This window comes from Plectropomus leopardus, chromosome 8, assembly GCF_026936395.1.
Source record: "Plectropomus leopardus strain MGB_pleo_1.0 chromosome 8, ASM2693639v1, whole genome shotgun sequence".
Lineage (NCBI taxonomy): Eukaryota > Metazoa > Chordata > Actinopteri > Perciformes > Serranidae > Plectropomus > Plectropomus leopardus.
The window spans coordinates 36,395,701-36,412,385 of NC_142183.1; the positions used below are offsets into that span (position 1 = coordinate 36,395,701).

Consider the following 16,685-nt stretch of genomic DNA (forward strand, 5'->3'; position numbering starts at 1 on the left):
CGGCCGTTCAAAATCCGATAATTAGTGCAAGAGTGAAAGTGGGATATGTTTATAGTACGGTGTAAGCATAGGTTCAAACTGTTGGTTTGCGCTGTTCACGCAGCTGCCAGTTGGCCAGTTGGACAGGTTGAGGGAGGAGAGAAGAAGAGGAGAGAGAGAGAAAGAGAGAGAGAGAGAGAGAGAGAGAGAGAGAGAGAAAGAGGAGTGGGAGGCGAGCAAGAAAGGACGGGAATTTTGAAGTGTGGTTAGAGCTGACTGTTCATGCATTGGAGTTACTAAAAGTTATGAGGAAGCCCAGGAGGGAGCAGCTGTGACGGACGGGTTTTGGTAAACTTCCGTTCACTGGGAGTAAACCAGCTGTCACAGATGTTACAAGGATGTGGAGTGAGACAGGGACACACTCGTCTGAACCTATCCACAGCCTCACACACACACACACACACATGCTGATACGGTACTCGAGGTAACGGAGATCACAGCAACGAGCGGACACACACTGCAGCGACGATCTGTCTGATCTAACTAGCTCATCTGAATCACACAGGCCACCAAAGTGTCTGTTAACAGACTGATTTCACTGAAAACACAGAGATAAATGTTAATGATACTGAGCAGCTGCTCTTTGCATAACATGAAGACCTAGCTAACACAGATGAGCGAGCAGCGTGCAGGAAAATGTTAATGTGTTGCTAGGCAACAGCTGTCACGTCCAGCGGTAGCGGAACTATTTGTTTCGGCGTAGCCAAAAAAAAAACTTTAATTAAACAAAGAAATCATAATCTGTTTTCGCCTGTTACTATTGACAAATAAAAGATGCCTGTAGAGCTGTTGTATAAAAGCAATATCACACTCGAGGTCGTGTGTTGTGCTGTAGCTATATCATCACGGCTGTGATTATCTTCAGCACTCGGCCTGCGGACTCGTGCCTACGACCGAATCACAGCCGTGACGATATACGAGCTCAACATCACTCCCTCTCCTGTCATATTGCTTAATTAACCTACATTCGGTCAGATGATTCGGGGAAGAAAGCGTAACACTTTTATTGTTGATAATTGTTAACACCACCTTCTGAACATATATATCATTATGTAAATAGTTATAGTGTACCCCTTTTAATTGTTTTTAAACTTGTTTTCTGCTTGTGTCATGATTTGTTTGTTATTTACTCGTGTGTAACATTACATGGAGGACAGGTAGTTGTATGTGCCCGTAGGGGGTACTGAGTTATTGGAATCTGTGGATATGAGCACCTTTAAGATTAAGTGGTTGAAAAAGTGCTTAGAATATCCTGAGTCTTTAGGCTATTTTATTCCACATTATGTCCTTAAAAAAGCTGGAGGCCCAACATCGGCATGAACTTGGCTTCCTGGAAGAAATGAGTCAGGACACATCTAGTTGCCCATAAATGAGACCCCAGAACCAGGCCAAGTAAACTGGCTCAATTAGGGCTGCCAACACTGGGCCGTTACAAAAAAAAATGACCTGGCCTTGTATTGGCCCAAACTCGGCACGCTGGAAGAATGAAGTCGGGCTACATCTGGTTGCTAAACTCAGCTGATGAAAGATGCCCCAGAGTCAGGGCAAATAAACTGGCCTGATTGCAGCTGCTATAACTGCCATCACTGGACCATTATCAAAATTGACCTGGCCCAGCACTGGTCTAAACCCGGCTTGCCAGTAGAAATGAGTCGGGCAGCATCCAGTTGCCTGACTCATCTAAGACTCAGGATGAATGACGCCCCAGAATCAGGCCAAATAAACTGGCCCAATGTTTGGGTAATTCATGCAATTATCATATCATTACAATATCATCATATCAGCAGGCATTTATTGCATAGAATATGTTTTGTACATGACTTTTTACCCAATAAGACAATTTTGTGGAATAACTGTGAAATCACTAGTAAAAGCAAAAGTATGTTCTTACAAGCATGGATCAATAAAAAATATCATCTTTGTTACTGATGTGTTTGATAGTGGCCATTTCTTAAGCCATGTAACCTTCTTAAAGTTAAAGCTTTTCCTGTGACTTACTGAGAATTTAGTCTGTGGTTGAGGTGTTTCATAAATTTTAATTTACCAAATAATCCCCCTCTTTAAAAGTTTTTTGATTGATTTTTTTTGTTTGTTTATTTAATGAAGTCTCTGAAACATAACGAGAATAATCCACCTTAAATTATTACAGCTGGCTTTTTGGTAATTTTTGCTCTTTTTTCAAAAGTGTTAAAGCCAAGACAGGCAGCAAGTTAGCCTACAGATGTATAACACACAACAAAAAGTACAAAATCAGAATATGCAACTCCAAAACAAGCAATATAAAACAAAAAGAGTAACTAAAAGGAGTAAAAAGTATGACAAAACTGGAAAAATCAAGACAAGCAAGATAGCCTACACCTTGAAATTAGCATATAAAAGATGGCTAGTCAAACTTAGATTGTAAGCAGGCTAACTTGCACACTCTTAGTCCTCTTTGCTCCAGTTTAACCAACTGTAATATGATTAACTGTGTTATAGTTGGTTTTATTTGTGCAAATTAGGCTCGGGGAGTTCCCGCAGGTGGCGCTGCTGAGTCTTTTCTCTAACTTTCAGTGGAGGCTAATCTTTTTCTTTAAATGGTCTATAATCTGTCATATCTGGTGAAACGGCTACACATACGATGGTACAGAAATCATGGCACCTGAATGCGCGGCTGGAGAGAAATAAATTAAAGTGGAAATACTTTGAAACAGACTACTGTGTGTGTGTGTGTGTGTGTGTGTGTGTGTGTGTGTGTGTGTGTGTGTGTGAGGCTCGAGACAGCTCCAGCCAGTCAGACGCCAGCAGAGTTAGAGGAGCGCGAGCCCCCCTCTGCTTTGTCACTGTAGATCTTTCCTGTGTAGCGGCAGGCTGAACCCTGCACGCGCTGCAGCGTTTAAAGACCGTAGAGGATCCAGAGACACGGAGGGGACCGGAGCAGAGCTACCGGTGTCATCAGAAGACACCGTTTGTGGATTTATGAAGTGTGATTAATATCTGGTGCAGAGCCAGCTCACTGAGTGTGAGCGTTGGAGCGGCAGCGCATACCGGAGCTTTCTTCAAGAGGGGACCGGGAGTTTCACAGAGGGATGTGTCGGTACCGGGACAGCGTGTAGAGGACTTACGCGTCTTGGAAAAGTAACGTTACAGGCGTTCTCACAGTCAAGCTGACAGCTGAACTGTGACCTGTGACACTTTTCACAGTTTGCTGGAGTTTAAAAAATGTTTGTCTCAATTTGGAATATGATGACAAAGTGACAGCCCTGGACAAATAAGCCTCATTTTGTCCACTTTTGTAATTTATCCAGTCATATTATGGTCGCTTTAAAAATTTATGTTAAACAGCTTCTGTGAGACCAATTCACTTTAATAACAGCACCGGTCAGTGTGTTTGGAGTGTTGATTTTGCCTCTGAACAGTTGTTATTCCGTTCATGTGCTGTTCCCGTTATTGTGTCCAGCAGCTGCGGGTCCACTGCAGCCTATCTGTGCTCAGTGTGTGTATCAGTGTGGGTTATTCACAGAGCTGCTATGCAGACTGAGTGGAGCCGCGCTCAGACAGCTCCACAGTAAGCCCAGTTCTGAGGCCTCACAGAAAGAAACCTCTAGAGCTGAGTAACGCTCCCTGCAAGTCTCAATCCAAAGGGACGACTTGTGCGGAATAGCAGATGTTACACAGCTTTGTGTACTAATGTGGATCATTCAGGATGCTGCTATGCAGACAGAGTGGAGCCACAGAAAATCTGCTGCTGAAGTTAAAGTAACACACACGGCTGTGCAGCTTCTGTCAGTGCAGCTGAGCAGCTTGTGTTACACAGTTGGCAGCTGAGAGTTTGTCAGGAAGGTTGGGGTTTTCTGCCGAGTTTGTGTGGTACTGAACACAGCTTACACTGGTTAAGTAGGCTATGTGTACATTAAGAATGTGAACGTTTCACTCAGACTGGGACCAAAAGTTCAGTCTTACACAAACGTCCTCTTAGACTTTTTTCACAGTAATGAAGCAAAGCTTCCAGGAGGTGAACGTTTGGAAAAATGACACTCACACAGTGAGAGACCCTGTTCAATACCAACACTCTTGACAGTTTTGAAGACGTTGCAGAATTTACACATAGTTCAGTGTAGGGCTGTACCTGATTCAGAATTATTACAGTTGAATCAGACTAGGTTGTTCACTACAAATATTCAACAAATTATTTTGTTTTCTATATAAAGGTTAAACATACACAGTGGGATGTTCAGTGTGAGCAGCATTCACGTAATATAGTAAACAAGCTAACAGCACTGGCAGCACGTCGTAAATGTGGAACAACATTTTTTGCTGTCACTAGATATCAAACAAAAGCCAGAGACTGTATTGTATGAAGTTTCTGTGAGCTGTAAAGTCACCATCTCTAAGGAGAAGGTCTCTGTGTTGTAGAGTGCTGCTGTTTGCATGTCTGCAGCTTTGTGAATGTCAAGAGCACTCACACTGCAGCAAAATCTGGGGACCAAGACATCCCCAGAAGTACACTGCTCAGGAAAAAACACAACGACTTGACTTCAAGTAATTTCAGCTGACAAAGGGTCTCCGACTGATGATTCCAATCTCTGACTTTCAAGGGGCAGCCCTAGTTCTGTGTCACTGATATTTTTCTTAGTTGGAAGTACATTTGTTGTACAATTAATTTCAGTTCAGGAGCTTATTTGTGACACTAATTGTGGGAAAATGAAGAACCCTCATCCCCTGAGTGGTACCTGGAGCAGATCCATGAACAAAGAGCCAGTACTGATGTCTGTGCCCGACACTAACAAGAAGTTCAAGAGGAAGTCCCGGGAGCCTAAAAGGGTCTTCAGCAGCCCTGAGCCTGAACACATGAAAACGTACCCAGCAAACATGTCAGATGTGGACTCTGTAGATGACACCCAGGCTGAGGGGTGTCATGTGAGCAGGTTGGCTCCTCTAGAGAGACAGCTGATGGTGTCACAGGAGGGGATGTCCAGTTCTACAGGGGCTCCTTCAGGACCACCAGAAGGCAGCGTGGCTCCAGCTCAGAGTGGTGCCATAGACATGCGAATTGGCATCAATGTGCCAGCCATCACTTCCAAACTGTCCCAGCTACCTGCCTCGCCATTCTCTAACTCAGAGATATCCCACTGGCCCACTGCCATCTCCCAGCCTCTGTCCAACAGACTCAAACTGGGCCTCCGCTCAACCTTCCCTCTGTCATCATCCAGCAGCAGCAGCCACAGCCACTCTCCCAGCCACCGGGCCTTCTCCCTGGAGCCCTCTCTTCCAACCCAAACTGGAGCTCCTCCTGCCCCCAGAGTCTCCCAGACCTCCCAGTGTCACGAACATGTGGAGCCCCAAGTCCAGTCACCTAAGGTGAATGAAAACCTGTCCTGATAAATATTACCTTGGAAAAATATCTTTGTATAGAAGTTGGTGAAGATTTTCAGTCTTCTAGGTCATTATAATTCTAAGTGCTGAAAAACCAATAGAATATGCACTGGACTTTAATTTATTGGTTGTTTTTCCATTAATCCATGGAGAAATAGAATACAACAGTCATAGCTATGCTTTCATTCGTGCATAACCACCTGTAACTAAGGATCGTTGTGTTTTCGCTAACGTAGAATTAACTGTTTATATCTACATATCCTCTGTCTGCCATGTTGTTTCTACAATAGCCCAGAAAAGACAAACCAAACACTAACCCTAAAAAGGGCAATTCACATTTTTACATGAGCCAACATCACCACTAGGTAGGGGTGGAGGCAAAATCAATATGGCAATAGTATCACAATATTTTGGCATGTCAATTAGGCTTGGGAGGTTTCATGGTATTACGATATTCTGGGGTATTTAGGAATCCTGAAGGTATTTTTTTCAATACAATCATCAATACAGGTGCTTTTCTTCTATAACAGTAATTGTATTTAGTGCACAGCACGGACCACCAGAGCTCAGTCCCTGGTCTCGACCGGTGGAACAGGCAGCTGAACTGAAAGACACCCCACCTAGTGGTGGAGGGAGAAATTACAGGACCGCAAACAGCCGGTGGCCAGCAGGGAGAGAGAGACTGTGGGGAATAGCAGCATGTTTTTTTAATCTAACTTGGTGAATTGCAGATTTATTTGGACCAAACTGGAGTTGGTGATTGTTGGAACAGTGGACTTACTGACTAGATTACTAGCAAGAGTAACCAAGACAGTTTGGCTGAGTTTTATTGTGTTTCTTCAAACATGAATCAAGCATGTTTTATGATGAGTTAACAAGGGGTTGCAAGCGCGGGTAAAATTTCAGGAAGGTATGAAGATGTGAAATATTATATATCACCAAAGCCTGAACTGCTTCCTTCTATATCTGAAAGGGTTTTAATCGGCCGGAGTTGGTCCACTTAAGTCACGGTGTGCCGAGCTAGCAGTAGGGGAAAACTGTAATGTGCTGCTGTGGTCCACCTACCTGTGATGTCCTCCTCCCTGTCTATCCAGCTGTGTGACTATTCCAGAGACCAGAAAGAAATATCTGTTCTACAAAGTCTCTCTGCGTTCAGTTCTCAGTGCTTCTGTAGCGTCTAACTGAATGTCTGTGGTTTGGAGTTTAGTCTTCCTCCTTTGTTCTGTCTGAACTCTCAGATATCAGATTGTGATTTTCCTGATTGCTTTCAGCTGGACTGGAGCTGTGTGGAGTTTCCTTTCCTACTGTTCACATTAAAACTATCCACTGATGAACTGGCAGGATGCTTTTATTGTGAAGAAGGAAATGAAATGTGTTTTCAGCAAGTTAGCAGAGCTTTAGTGGTGCTATTTTTTAACAAAAACAGGTCTAATCGAGCAGTTCCGGACATATTCTGTTCAGCAGACGAGTTTTAAATACTACAGCGAGGAATAGTATAACTATGGAAGCAAATAAGAAACTATAAGAAACGGGACTGAAAACTTCATATTGAATTTCTAACACCATTGACTTGAAATATTTTATTTTGAAAGAATAGAATATTTCAGAATTTCAAGTTTTTGAAAGAAATTAAGTAAGAAAGAAAATGAAAAAAGGTTGTTTAATTTCCATGGATTAAATTCAGATGCAAAAATTCATGTTGAAAATTTTCAAAGAAAAAAAAACTAATTTGATTGGTTAAATTCAGATCTACAAAGTCGAAGTAAAAATAATTCACATAGCAATATCTGGGCTGCCCGGCCTATCCTGTCCTAGGTAGCAAGGATGTTGCCATTTGAAATCTTATAAAGTACATGGTTTTCAAAGTAAAATATTTTCATTCTATGAATTCAGTGGTGTTTAAATTTTAATATGAAGTATTCAGTGGCTGTTAAAATACACGTCTGTGTCGGATTTGTTTACATACACAAGCAGAAACAACCACAGTGAGCTGAAAGGAACTGCAGGTGACAGGCTGTTACTGTGGTAACCCCCCCACTCTGGAGAAACCCTATAAGTGACATAAGGACAAGTTCAACAAGTGTGCTGATGTTTTGTTGAGTGAAACAGAAAAATGTCCTTCTACTCTCAGGAGTTGACCAGGAAGCGGGTTGGGGTGAGTGCTGATGGACCTGGGCGTCTTCCAGAGGTCAAAGCCATTCAGCAGACCAGGAGGCTTCTAGCCAACGCCCGAGAGAGGACCCGTGTCCACACCATCAGTGCTGCGTTCGAGGCCCTGAGGAAGCAGGTCAGATTACAGCCAGTTCACCCTGAAAACAAACACCAACAACAATGTATGTAGGAGCTCAAACACACACATACTGTACACAGAAACATTATGCAAAACTGCATACATGGTGGTTTTGGTTTCCTTTGACAATAGATGTGTTTATGGTGGCTTCAATGTGCAGATACTAACCATACTATACCTATGACTAAGACATAAAACAAAAATAAGTAAGCCTGTCAATAATTATTTTATTGACTTATTATACAATAGACTTGACCATGATCATTTTGGTGACCCTAAGGGGCAGAATACTATTGAGTTTGTACCGATTCAGTATTTTTTTAAAAAAAATTTACTTATTCTGTCGCTTAAATTGCCGTAAACTGAAATAAGCTCCAGACACGAAACATGACTTAAATGAGGTGCAAATGCTTCTCAAGAAATATGGGCCAAATTTGCCACATGGTGGGGGTATAATTTAGGCCTAAAAAATAGTATTCCAAAAGGCCACGACCCTCACACCGCACCTCAATGTGCTCTCCAAAAAAGCCTTTTCGACCATACCAATCTGGTGTGGTGGCTTCTTTTGCATATTTACTACATACATTACATACTTTTTTTACATACTGTTTTTCACACCTGTGTACTACACATTAATGCACCTGTGTAGTAATGATGCTGTTTAATTAGCATCTTGACATGCAGCACCTGTCACGTGGATGGATTATCTTGGAAAAGGAGGAGTGCTCACTAACACTGATTCAAACACATTTGTAACAGAAATTTGAAAGAAATACTATACTATATCGATTGAGTGCACAAAAGAAGTCTTTTATTTGTAACTCAAACCAATGAAAAATGGGAGCAAATATAACAAAAATAACTTTCTTTGCACATCCTCCTTCATTTCCTTCTCTCTCCAGGTGCCGTGTTACTCCTATGGGCAGAAGCTATCCAAGCTGGCTATATTGCGTATTGCCTGTAACTACATCCTGTCCCTGGCTCAGTTAGCTGAGCTGGACTACAGTTCAGACCACAGCAGTCTGAACTTCTCTCAGTGTGTAGAGCAGTGTACCAGGACCCTGCAGGCCGAGGGCAGGAGCAAGAAGAGGAAGGTAAATGCTGCACTCTCTCTGTATATAACATACATTCTTAAAACAGTGTCTGTGGTTCCAGTAACAGAAAGAGACAAATTCGTCTGGTCTCTATATATTATTCTGCCTGCTTCATGTTTATTTTTGATCATATCTCAGTAAGAAGCCCTCCTTGCTCCTGTCTTAATTTGCCATTGATTATAACTTGACGCATTCTCCATGTTAACCTGTTTCCTTGATAAATTCTTTACAAGACATACAGGACGAATTCCACCACACACATTTTTAACACAAATACTGTTTTTACTCATTAATTCCAGTCATTTCTACTTTGCCATCCTTTTATGTGCAGTAAAAGTAGATTTATACTTGTGTGTCAGCTCTATGCAGAGCTTACGTAGCAGCCTATGCAAGTGGCCTACACCATTTGGAACATTTACACCTGTGCAGTGTCTATTTTGCACTGCAGTTACACCTCCACAACACTAGTTGACGATGGAGTTTCTGTGAAGTGACTTAGAGTTTGATTGATTCAAAACACACCTTAAACACACATTAAACATGGCTTAATAAGGACAATATTAATCACAGGTACACTAATTAATTTCTTTATAACTCACAAGCTTCACAGACAAAACAATAGACTTCTGCTGGACACGTTTTCCCACAAAATCAACATGCTTATGTTATTAGCATAATCCTATGACATAAATTTTATTACTATTGCATAAATTGAACTACCTTCACTGTTCCCTCAATATGCACAGAGCTGTGTGAGTGCGCATGAATGTTTATAAAACTGAGTACAGGTGGCACCTTGTAATGTATCCTTGGTCAGTATATGAATGTGTGTGGTGTGAAAGTGCTTTAAGTGGTCAAACAACTTGAAAAGCGCTATAAAGGTGCAGGTAAAGGTAAATACCTTTACCTTTGTGATACTCAAAAAAGCATCCACTGATTTACAGATGTCTGGTTTGCCATGGAAGTCAATGGGAAAATGTCTTTTTGGATCACAGGGCATCATGTGATGATGTATTTTACTATTACTGTTTATGGCCACTACAAAAAAAAAAGAAAAAAAATCAAAGCCTGGCATACTTCCTTGGGGCCTGTGTAAAATTACCATCTACTACTATCAGGATTGTGCATCTTCTGCTCGAAAGTGCAGCTGCGTGCTCCTTTGTATTATTTTTCTTCAGACTTGCACAAATAAGCAGGGGTGGAGAGGTGAAATAAAGGAGAATAGATGCCCCAAAGTTCTATAATGGTGAGGAACCATGCTTTTTATTCTGGCAGCATGTTGGCAAAAATGTTGGTGACATTCATATGTAAGCAAACACGCATGTAAACACAATGGCCAATATGAGCCTATCCATATATCATACAATGGGTAAATCATGTCAATGTGTCAGCCCATGAAATGTAGGATACAGCACAAGATTGTTTACTAATGAGTTCCCTACAGCAGTCAGCACATTTACAAGGTACAAGTTACAAGATAGATTTATTTGTCATTTTTCTTAAACGTAGTTTAAGAAGAAATTAAATTAAAAATTATCCTAAATCCTTCTACATCTTTTTGGTGTGGAAGGAGGAGTTGAGGAGTCTCACAGTCTGGGGAAAGAAGCTGCTCTGTAGTCTGGTGGTTCTGCAGCAAGATACTTCTGTATCTTTTTCCAGATGGCAGCAGGGTGAGCAGACTGTGGCTGGGGTGGCTGCTGTCTTTCAATATCTTTTGGGCTCTGTGCCACCTCACTTCACAGAGGTCACTGATGCTCTGTAGATGGGAATCAGTGGTGTTCTCGGCAGTTTTAATCACCTGCTGTAGAGCATGCACAGTTAAATGGAGCTACACTTAAAGCTCAATAAACTGGACTACTGTTCTTGTCACAATGTACAAGTGCAGGGGGAGAATCCATTAACTGACAGAAGTACGTCTGACTCCACCACAGCAGGTGGAGATATGCCCCCTTTCAGCAAGGACCTTCTTCAGGTTGACCGATTACATCACATACAACACAAGTTGGCAAACGGGTTGCATGTGGAATATTGACAACATGGAAAACTTTTCAGTGCTGTACATTTCGTACGTACTCTACACTTGACTTGGTAACTTTGTTTTGTTTTCTTCCCTTCTTATTTTGTTTTTCACAGCTTTTATCTACAAATGTTTGCTGTTTGACTTGTGGGCCAAAGCCCATGCAGGGATTATGGAGTATGTGCAGAACGCCTAGGCCAGTTCAGGCAATTACATGAAAGAGTAAATCAACCCCCAACTGCATAATCCAGGTTTGTTAGTACGACTTTGAGAAATTTGACTTAAGAAAAAATCCAGTTTTAGTTAGACTAACACAATAATTTGATTCCAACATCATGTCAATGTTGTAACTGGTCCAGTCATGGGGTATAGATTTCTCCTTAGTTGTAAGTTCAAGGTTCAAACATTATTAATAACCATATATTCAATTTTATTTCACAAAATGTTAACAACACATTGGCTCAGAGCATAAGAAATAAAACATCTTGAAAAAATAAACAGAAACAGCACTTCGAAATAAAAGCTCTGTACCAGGAATTCAATGTTCAATTCATTCAAAATGGACCCGCAACCCACCGGTTTGGAACCACTACCCTACGGTGTAACACCGGGACTCTGGCAGCCTGCCAGCTGCTGTCAGTCAAACACAGACAGGGACACTCCCCTCCAACATTTCTGATGTTTCCCCAAAGACCTTTTCTTTAAAGTATACAAAATTATGAAACATGAATGTGAAACACATGTTGACTTTATCTTTTACTACAAAGAGGGATGAGTTCATGTGATTTTCATATTTTTGACAAGACTCTAAAGGAGCATGACCCAAACGGCCATCTCAGAATCAGAATCAGAATCAGAAAAAGATTTATTGCCAGGTATAGTTAACACAATACGAGGAATTTGTTCTGGTGGGTTGGTGCAACATAAATATAGACAAAGAAAACAGATAAAATAGAAGATACAAATATAAAATATAAAATATAAAATATAAAATATAAAAGGTACGAGTCTTACAGTGCAAAACAAAACAAGTAACACAAGTAACAGTGTAACAGTGCAAGAAACAGAACCATGGAATTAAAGTATATACAAGAATGGTTGGAGTGCAAGATATATATTGATATTTACATTGAAATTCACATTTATACAGGTTTGAGTGCACTCTGAACACATTCTGCACCCTTGTGGTTATGGAATAAACCTACATTAAAATAAATAAGCCTGGGTGAAAGGTTTTTATTAATGACACACAATCACAGTGTACAGCTTTCATATCCAGCTTCACACTTGTGCACTCATGTTGCTCTTTTAGATGTAAACTAGCTGAGGGCTTTTTCCCTGCTCGCTGGCTGTTTTTCACCGTGTGCATGCCTGCATGTGTGTGTGTGTGTGTGTGTGTGTGTGTGTGTGTGTGTGTGTTCTCAAAGTTCCAGACACCAGATGTTTAGAGTGGAGGGGAAGTGGAGCTGGCGCCATGAAGGGCAGAGGGCAGCGAGAAGGCACGCGAACTGAAACCACACAAATGCGCGCACTCACACACACAGACACACACAGACACACACACACACACACACACACACACACACACACACACACACACACACACACACACACACACACACACACTTGGCACATTCCCCAGCAGTCTCTCCAACACATTCCCCCACTCTGCCTCTCCAGGCCATCTGCTCCAACATACTTTGAAACAAGGAGGGGAAAAAACACAGTCATCATCAGCCTGTCAGACATCAGCAGCTGGTGGAAACACAGAGAGGGAGAGAGAGAGAGAGAGAGAGAGAGAGAGAGAGAGTAGGCTGTGTCTGTCTGTGTGTGTGTGTGTGTGTGTGTGTGTGTGGAGGGGAGATGAAATACTCTTTTTTTATATTTCTCAGAGCCACTTAGTCTGTGTGCACAGTTATCAGGAAAAAAATACTTGTATTACTTCATTGTGACTTTGATTCTTGCTAAAGCGTATGCCTGAGGTCACACAAATATCACCTGACTGATGGACATCCTGTCAGTTCTAACAGTTTACACTATTTACATTGTAGTTATAATGCCACATAATGTTAGCACTTTTACAGATATGCTTTTTCTGCAGAAAAATGTAGCTCATATGTGTTTACTTTCTTTTTTTTAGGGCTGTGCGATGGGGCTTTAAAATGACATTGTGATATTTTAAAGCTATACCGCAATACACGATATATATGTCAATATTTTTAAATGTCCTTTAAACTAATGTTGACTACTAAAATCCAAAATTAATGAATGAACTGCAGTCACATTAAAGGTAAATTATAAGTTATAAAATATAATAAAACTGAATACACTACTGTTATAATAACATTTAATGAAATACAGTTATAAGGAAGTTAAATAAAGTACTTTTATAAGGAAATTATAATTATATAATTAATTATAAGAATTGTTATAATTAAATAAATCAAAGGGGATCCATGGTGCTTTTAGTTTGAAGGACCTGGCTTCTCTCAGACAGGAAATGTCGATGTTTTTGTTGTGCACTTAAAGCTTCTGGTCAACAGTTGGATGTTAGCTCACACACCTCACCTGCTCACACACTACCACCACTACGAGTCATTAGGTTAGACTGTTACTGCAGTGCCATTAAGTCTGATGATTTATTCTCTTTAAGCTGGAAACAAACTAACAGCTTCATATATTAACAGTACTTGCAAATCGCAGTAGAACTCCATGGTCACAAAATGTAAACTTGTAAACTTATGCAAAATGTGGTATTTCAGGCAATTTGAAAAAGCCATATTTCACAAAATTGCAATGGAAACATTTTTTTTGGCTTTTCCAGGTCACATGATGCTTTAGCTATATGCTTGTCAGTAGTAACTGGCTCCCTCATGATGCAGCAGGAGTTACAAGAGGTGTTATTGCATCACATAACTCTTCAAAAGTTGAGTGGATCATCCAGAAGTTTTAAATCCTGAATTCCTCTGTAAAATCATGGAGTATGACCTCCCAGAAATGCATACCTAGCCGTTCCCACATATAAGGGGCTCTTTTTTCCATTATGGCTCCATAACACGCCTACGTAGCCTTGGATTGTAAATAATGACGGCTAGTGTGGTGGCTGCAATAGAAATAAAGCTGCTAATGTTTTCAACATCCATCACACCATGCTTCTTGGAGTGTTATCACCAAAGGAGAAGTCGCAAAACATCACTCAGTGGAAACACAGTCATCACCATATTGTGTTTGATCAACATTTTTAAGTACCGCTTTAGTTTTGCGCAAACCTGTAAAGGAAGTCCGTCTAGTAAAAGCAGCAGCAGTCAGTAATGGGATCATGGCAGCATGTTTTGAATGACTCATTCCTTTCTGTGTTTCAGGAGTAAAGCTGGTAGCGATGGACACGTTCAACACACACAGCTGTGAGGAGAGCACCGGGAGGACAGATGACGAGATGAGGTTTAGAGAGAGGATGAGCGAGAGGTTAAACATGAGCTGCTCTCACCACTCATTAGCAGATAAACTAACGTCAGTACATATCTGAGGTGCTATTGTGAAAGCTGTGTCAAGGCCCACCAACAACATTGAAAAACTTCAGCCCTGAGCAATAACTTCCACTCATAACTCCACTGCTGAGCTCCATCTCTGTGTTGGAGCCATCTAACAGTTTCTATTTCATGGCAGCCCTGACCTGTGAGCTGCAAAAATCCCCATGAGCAAGAAGCTGGTCTACTCATAGAAAAGGTGAAACACCAGTTTAATGAGGATCAAACATCTGAAGTCAAATTATACAAACGTTACTGCAGTTCAAGCAACTCATACAATATGCAGTTTGTAACAGTAGATGTTTTATAGTTTATAAGCCTGTTATAATTCAGAATATGCCAATTATGTTTATGCAATACAATTAAAAAGATTTTGAAAATTTTGACCTCCAGTGTGATTTTTCACAATATGCTTATGAAATACATCGACTGTACATTGTATGTGTTCTATATTCATTGACCCTTTGAAACCTGGATTGACCCTTTGGACAACGTGAAAACAAAATGCCTCGGGCCTTGGCTATCGTCGGCGAGGAGGCATGAAAATGTAAAACTACTGCCGACTCCATGACACTGTGGTCCCCTAGAAGCTTCTGGCTAAGTGTTAGGGACAGAAAACAAACAGGGAAAACACCTGTGGCTGAAGCCGTCCTCATCAGGTGAACGGATGCTGCAGCTGAACTGTACTTTCAGACAGTGGCTACCCAGCTAGCAATTTTTAGTTCTAAAAATGTTTTGAAAATTGTACAATGCAATGTTTTAGTAATGTTTTAGCGGCAAGTTTTCTTTTAGTTCCCAGAATGTTCTTCTTAAATTAAGGTTAACATTCTTTAAATATCAAAAAGGAGGAGAGCAGCCACTGTATTATGTGACGTTAAATGATTGTTATTGCCATTTTGTGTCATTGACATTGTTTAGAAAGGGCTACTGACTTATAAGTCACACTATTGGCAGATACTGATATGTTAAACATCACACCTGTTATGCCACTTTTGGTCCCATGATGCTGTAACCAATTTTACATCACAAGCTGGAGCAGTATGATTTCACTGATGTTTGGTTCTGTGTAAACATGTTAAGGAGGCAGAAATAAGGGACTTTGTTGGGACCCTACAGTGCCATCGGTGTAAAAATGGCTCTGAATGCTCAGTTTACCCCCAGACCTTAATGTGTACCCTCCCAATGTTGGAACGAAGGCTACGCCCTTGGCATTGGCCCTTGGCATTGGCCCTCATGGAGTTTCTGAGAGAGGGGTCCGTCAGGTCACCAAAGACTCTACAAGACAGCAGTGCTGCACCTGCAGCCCCACATAATCCACCCTAACCCCAATGGATGAAGCAGCTGGCCCGTATCCTACACAGCATTCATGGTTCAGCCTGATTTAGAGCTTAAGATTATGAAGACAGAGTCAGATCAATCATATCAGCCCGTGGAATGGAGCTTATGGAAATGCCACATTTATGTGCAAGATACTTTAAAACCTGCTGAGATTTTGATTAAATATGGTCAACAATTAGGCCATGTGTTAACCACAGAGTGACACTTTCAACAACACAGGACATTTTTTAAAAGCTTTCACCATTTACTCATTCTGATATTTATACTGATTTAACATCTGGCATTGAGGATAGCACAGCTTTATTCTGAAGGAGTTCTTTTGTAGTTTGAAATGGATCTATTTTCTACATTGTCTAAAGTCACATTCATATTTTAAATAGTTCAAGTCTTGTGCTTTGAGTTTTGATGGTGCAGTTAGTTTACATTTGTAGTGCAGAAAGTACCTCACTGTCTTTACTGCAAGTCCTAGAGGACAATGCAGGACACTACTGACACAAGCTGTATAGTTTTTTTTTGAAAGTGTATCAATAGTCCTGCCAGTATTAGACAACCCATACTAGTGTTGTTATGAAATTCAGTATCACAGTAACTCTACAGTGTTGGGATGTAAACACAGTATTAGCTGTCGCTATACAACACCTGTCCCTCACTGAGACAGCTGCCCTGCTGTCCACCACTTCTCCTCAACTCTACAGGCCTTTCCCAAACTACATTCTGTCCACTCCCACTGCACGCTGAGTCACTCTGTAGTCGCCTTCACAGCCAAATGAAGTGTTTTGTTCTTTAAGTAGTTCTTACTCTTGTGATCGAAAACATTGATCTGAAGCTTGTGAATCTGTTTTGTAATTTTAAACAGTAGCAACTAATAAGATAAAAAAAATGTTGTTTAAAAAGTTTTATTATTTTTCTTATTTTAACATTTCTGAAGCTCAATTCTGAGGCTGTTCTGAAAATAGCTTTCAAAAAATAATAAGTCTTGGAGTCTCGGAGTCAATGGAGTGAGACGGAGCCAGAACCTTGAGGCC

At 40.9% G+C, this 16,685-nt stretch overlaps 1 protein-coding gene across 1 annotated transcript; it reads left to right on the forward strand.

The window, feature by feature from the left end:
• Nucleotides 1-2,852: 2,852 nt before the first annotated feature.
• On the forward strand, nt 2,853-14,708 carry atoh8 (atonal bHLH transcription factor 8). The gene is made up of 4 exons (XM_042493983.2): nt 2,853-5,379; nt 7,526-7,681; nt 8,587-8,778; nt 14,158-14,708. The coding sequence occupies exons 1-4, from the start codon at nt 4,723-4,725 to the stop codon at nt 14,161-14,163; spliced, it is 1,011 nt and encodes a 336-aa protein (XP_042349917.1). The 5' UTR covers nt 2,853-4,722; the 3' UTR covers nt 14,164-14,708.
• Nucleotides 14,709-16,685: the final 1,977 nt, after the last annotated feature.

Bases quoted from the DNA above. Each gene is read 5' to 3' on its own strand.
- atoh8 (XM_042493983.2), top strand. From the start codon at position 4,723: ATGAAGAACCCTCATCCCCTGAGTGGTACCTGGAGCAGATCCATGAAC. The intron at 5,380-7,525 runs GTGAATGAAAAC...TTCTACTCTCAG, and splicing joins CCCAAGTCCAGTCACCTAAG to GAGTTGACCAGGAAGCGGGT. The intron at 7,682-8,586 runs GTCAGATTACAG...TTCTCTCTCCAG, and splicing joins TCGAGGCCCTGAGGAAGCAG to GTGCCGTGTTACTCCTATGG.